At 33.8% G+C, this 5,280-nt stretch overlaps 2 protein-coding genes across 2 annotated transcripts in view; one reads left to right on the top strand and one right to left on the bottom strand.

Annotated features, from left to right (window-relative positions):
- The first annotated feature begins 808 nt into the window (after window positions 1-808).
- LOC125843112 (putative B3 domain-containing protein At1g78640) lies at window positions 809-1,690 on the top strand. Its single transcript, XM_049522338.1, has one exon. It carries the CDS (start codon window positions 809-811, stop codon window positions 1,688-1,690), a length of 882 nt encoding a protein of 293 aa, XP_049378295.1.
- Window positions 1,691-2,488: 798 nt separating this feature from the next.
- Window positions 2,489-5,280, bottom strand: part of LOC125878219 (uncharacterized) — a 6,524-nt gene continuing 3,732 nt past the window's right edge. The window contains exons 3-6 of the mRNA XM_049559417.1: window positions 4,484-4,515; window positions 4,275-4,365; window positions 3,980-4,209; window positions 2,489-2,580 (exon numbers count right to left, since the gene is read on the bottom strand). Coding sequence (XP_049415374.1) covers window positions 4,001-4,209; window positions 4,275-4,365; window positions 4,484-4,515 — 332 coding nt within the window. The 3' untranslated portion in view covers window positions 2,489-2,580; window positions 3,980-4,000. The remainder of the gene's footprint in view (window positions 2,581-3,979; window positions 4,210-4,274; window positions 4,366-4,483; window positions 4,516-5,280) is intronic.

Here is a 5,280-nt window from a genome sequence, read left to right as displayed (position 1 = left end):
GGGGGGATTTTTGAACAAATAATACATATTAAAAATAGTTATTTCAATTTATTTGTTCAATTTATAAAAGCAAGAGAACTTTATTATATTTTTCTCTTTTTACCTTTAGTATTAAATAGCAATAGAAAATAGTAATAATAGACAAATTTAAAATTTCAATCATCATTAATAATATTAATTTAATAAAATACTAGTATCTCGAATTAATTTTGTTTTAATGACTTGGCAAAGTCATTAGATATCCAATAATATGAAAGGGATAACAAATTACTCCCTCTCCTAATTATTGTTCACTTTTAAATTGACACACCTATTAAGAAAATAATTATTAACATAGTGAGTTTACCATTTTATTCCTATTATTATGAAGTGGATGAATTAAAAACTTAGTATTTTCAAAAAGTTCTACATTTTTCAAAATAATTAATTGAGGGTATAATAAATAAAAAAAAATCTTTTTCTTGATTTGTCAAAATGAACAAATAATTAGGAACAACTAAAAAAGAAAAAATAGACGAATAATTAGAAACGACGGGAGTACTAAATTGATAATATTTACACGTAAACAAGCTTTTAACTTAAATAATTATTACCAAAAACAGAATTTAGACTTTTAACTCAAATAATTATTACCAAAAACAAAATTTAGAAATGGTGTTTCCTTACCTTTTCGAATAGGGAAAATAAAAAAAATAGATCAAGCTCCCATTTTGATCATAAATGGGAGAGTTACACAAATCTATAAAAGGGTCATTACTCAACCTTTCTTCTTCATTCCTAAATTTTACTATTCAATTTCTCTTGCGCAATGAAGAATAGTGATCAATTTTCCGATGATTTTCTAATGTCTCTGCCATTTTCAAAAGACAGTGTTATTGATGCCGAACCAATTAGCTATTGTCTTCCTCATCACTCGTCTACTGTTGATTTCCCTTTCTGTATGTTTCACCAAGTTCCTCCTCCATCATCCGCAGCGTCAAGTAGTACTACTGTTGATTTCTCTTCCATAGATGGCGGCAAGGACGATCCTAATTCACCTTTTTTGACTCTCTTTACAGGATTTTCTAAAAACTTTGCTGCTTTGAAACCAATTGTAAACAGTACTCCCCCTCCTCCTCCGTCATCCACTGATCTCTGTCTTTCTCTACCATCCCTACCCAACACCTCTTCGACTGCCCAATCTTCCATTGATAGTCAACATTGTTGTAGTTTTGCTTCATCAAGTCGGGAGGTAAATGCATTGGGTAACTCTGCTCCTAAAAGATCCTTGTTACAGGAATTCATCCCGCTCAAGAAACCCAAGCTGACAAAAGAATCAAACGGAGAGGAAGGTCATTGGATAATAAAGAAGCTAACTAGAAGCGATGTGAATGGAGCTTCGAGGTTATTACTATCTCAACAAGACGTGAATAATTACATATTACCCTTCATGAACAAGGAAGAACAGAGCATAATTTGTCAACAATTATGTGGAGTTGATGTTACCGTATTTGATATGGATACACAAACAAAGCATATTTTGACCCTCAAGAAATGGTCAACGAATAGCTTTCACCTTGTCAAAGCATGGACAAAGGATTTTGTCAAAAGGAGAAATCTCAAAGAAACAGATGCTATTTCCATTCGTTGGGAGAAAAGCAATTCAAGATTTTGTTTTCGAGTTGACACGAGGAATCAACTAGATCTTTAAGATGCTTTTTTTTTCTTCATATTTCACTTTATAGTTAGTTATCTCAAGTTTTAGCTCAATGATCAATTTTGTAGTATGGAAACAAGGCTTTTTAGTGTTGCTTCATTTATATAATCATTCTTTGTTCTGAATTGATCTTTACATCTTGTTTTGATGGTTGTTACTTATTATTCCATAATGTATCGCATTGTATTGTATAGTTTTCTATGGTTACACAAACATAGTTTGTTCACTGGCAACAAGTAAACAAATGCTTTTCATATTTTTTTTAGTTAGTTATATCGAGCTTTAGCTCAATGATCAATTTTGTGAGTATGGAAACAAAGCGTTTTAGTGTTGCTTCATTTATATAATCATTCTTTGTTGTGAATTGATCTTTACATCTTGTTTTGAAGGTTGTTACTTATTATTTCATAATGTATCGCGTAGTATTGTATAATTTTCTATGGTTACATAATGTGAAAACTTAGTTTGTTCAATGGCAACAGTAAACATATGGTTTCTGGTACTGGTGTGATCAAAACTAGAAATCTGCAGAATGTTAGTCTCCTTGTTGTGCTAACTGACTATTGGGAAGCACTTGATTATCAAGTCTCTAGTTTAATCAAGGCAACTTAATTTATGTACAAAAGATGCAATGTATACATACTATATACGCCATTATTGTAAGAACTCTAATGGATGCTATCAGTGAGAGTTGAGGAAAACCATTTATTCAAGCAAAACAATGAAATACATTATTCAAAACATCGTAGATGTAACAGTATCTCCAAAAACTAAACAAAAATATTGAAAGCACAAATACTGCTGGCTTCACCAAAGTAACATCAAATTTAGCCATGCACATAAAGACTATTATCGCGATTAGAACACTAGAACAAAGTAGGGCACTCCTGCCTTCATTGGCTTAACTACTGGCTGCATTGTAGGTCCTCTGCCAGAGCCAATATTCATGTTTCCCAGCTTGTCAGCTGCATCACAAACTGCAAAATTCTGCACTCTGGAACCAACCACTGCCAAGCTCAAAAGCTAGTTTTCATTATGGAATAATAAGTAACAACCATCAAAACAAGATATAAAGATCAATTCAGAACAAAGAATGATTATATAAATGAAGCAACACTAAAGAGTTTTGTTTCCACACTTGCACAATTGATCATTAAGCTAAAGCTCGATATAACTAACTAAAAAAAATATGAAAAAATAAAGATCTTAAAGATCTAGTTGATTCCTCATGTCAACTCGAAAGCAAAATCTTGAATTGGTTTTTTCCCAACGTATCGAGATGACGTCATTTTCTTTGAGATTCCTCCTTTTGACAAAATCCTTTGTCCATGCTTTGACAAGGTGAAAGCTATTAGTTGACCATTTTTTTGGAGTCAAAATATGGCTTGTTTGTGTATCCAAATCATATACGGTAACATCAACTCCACACAATTGTTGAAAAATTATGCTCTGTTCTTCCTCGTTCATAAAGGGTAATATGTAATTATTCACGTCTTGTCGAGATAGTAATAGCCTTGAAGCTCCATTCTGTAATGACCCTCATGGTCATTTCTGTGTCTTGCCTTCTGTGTGTCGTTTAGAGCGTTCCTATAGCGACCCCAAGTCATTTATGACTTGTTGGGACTGACAGTTCGGTCACCTGGTCGTTCGTTTGGTCTTGGTGCGAGTTTTTGTGTTTTGGAGCTTATGAACCTTGAACGATCATTTTCGATCAAAAGTTCAAGAAGATGACATGAGGAATCAACTAGATCTTTAAGATCTTTATTTTTTCATATATTTTTTAGTTAGTTATATCGAGCTTTAGCTTAATGATCAATTGTGCAAGTGTGGAAACAAAACTCTTTAGTGTTGCTTCATTTATATAATCATTCTTTGTTCTGAATTGATCATTATATCTTGTTTTGATGGTTGTTACTTATTATTCCATAATGGAATAATGTGATATATTATTCCGTAAACAGATGATTTTTGTTAGTGGTGTAATCAAAACTAGAAATCTGAGTAGTGTAAGTCTCCTTGTTGTGATAACTGACTGTTGGGCAACCTAATTTATGTACAAAAGATGCAATGTATACATACTATCAGTGAGTGTTGAGGAAAACCATTTATTCAAGCAAAACAAGGAAATACATTATTCAGAACATCGTAGATGTAACAGTATCACGAAAAACTAAACAAAAATATTGAAAGCACAAAGACTGCTGGCATCACCAAAGTAACATCAAATTTAGCCATGCACATAAAGACTATTATCGCTAATAGAACACTGGAACAAAGTAGGACACTCTCAGCTATGGCATTTATTCATCCAGCAACTTTCCTTGAAAAGCTTCTCCCCGGAAGAAACTCTTTAGACCGTCCATGGAACAAGTCGTGCTGCCCATGCCATCCTCCTGCCTTCATTGGCTTAGCTACTGGCTGCATTGTAGGTCCTCTGCCAGAGCCAATATTCATGTTTCCCAGCTTATCAGCTGCATCAGAAACGGCAAAATTCTGCACTCTGGAACCAACCACTGCCAAGCTCAAAAGAAAAACTAGCTTTAGGGGCACAACAATACAAGTATTCCAATAGACTCACTTGGATTGCTTGGAATGTTCCTTCCGGGAGGTCGATATTTTGGTTGTTGGTTAACAGAGCCTTGCAGGAATTTATCATTCCTCGTTGGATCCTGAACAATTGTTTGCAGAAATTAGATTCAGGTAGAATACCCCTACGTCTAGCCACAACATTTGTCTCGTCTATCAGATGGGAAAAATAAGAAAAGGTTGTTTCCAAGGAAAACATACCTGATAATTCATATCCAGCTTCCTTTGTACACCTGTTACACAGTTTCAGTGGGAAACAATTGAATAAGAATCAGAATAAAGAAGGTAAGTTTTTGTGCGCAGCTAAAGGATGGATGGTTCTTTCACAGTTAAATTCAGGAAGGAAAAATATTAAATAGTGATGTTCGTCTTGTATTCCTAAGATACTTAGAACAAAACTTTGAAGAACTTGGTAAGACACAATAAAGTTTAAGACACATTTTCACAACTAGAAAATTAAAACTAGTAGAGAAATTAGAATTAGAAACAAATTAGAAAAAATATACGAACTTAAAGAAGAATTGTTGTCAATCTGATTCCAACAAACTTTGCAGAAACACGAAGTTACCAAAGTTTAATGAACCAGTGAAGAACAAAAGAACACAAATTAATTCACAAATCTAAAATCTGTAACACATACCAGAATCTGGAAAAACAGAAAGAAGATCAAGCCCACTGAATGCACAGTGTCCCCTTAAGGAAATTATTCCCCCCTAGTATCCGAGGTTTGATTTGGAATATGTCCTCCCAGGATAGAATGATCTCAATCACCAGTGTATTGATACCCAAAACGCTAGTGTCAGCGAGCCACTCAACGGCAGTAAAGTACACTTAGAATACTAGATTTAGTAGTAGAAGAAGTCCAGAAAAATTCTATTTATAAAATGAGAGGAAATTCCTCAATTCATAGAAAACAAAGGGTAGTGTGAAAAGGTTCTTATTGTGCCTTACCGGAAAGGTCACAAACCTTTGGAAAAGTCACAATCTTTCGGAAAGGT

This window comes from Solanum stenotomum, chromosome 10 (assembly GCF_019186545.1).
Source record: "Solanum stenotomum isolate F172 chromosome 10, ASM1918654v1, whole genome shotgun sequence".
Lineage (NCBI taxonomy): Eukaryota > Viridiplantae > Streptophyta > Magnoliopsida > Solanales > Solanaceae > Solanum > Solanum stenotomum.
Note: the sequence above shows the minus strand (reverse complement) of the source record. Positions and strands in the feature narration are given on the sequence as shown.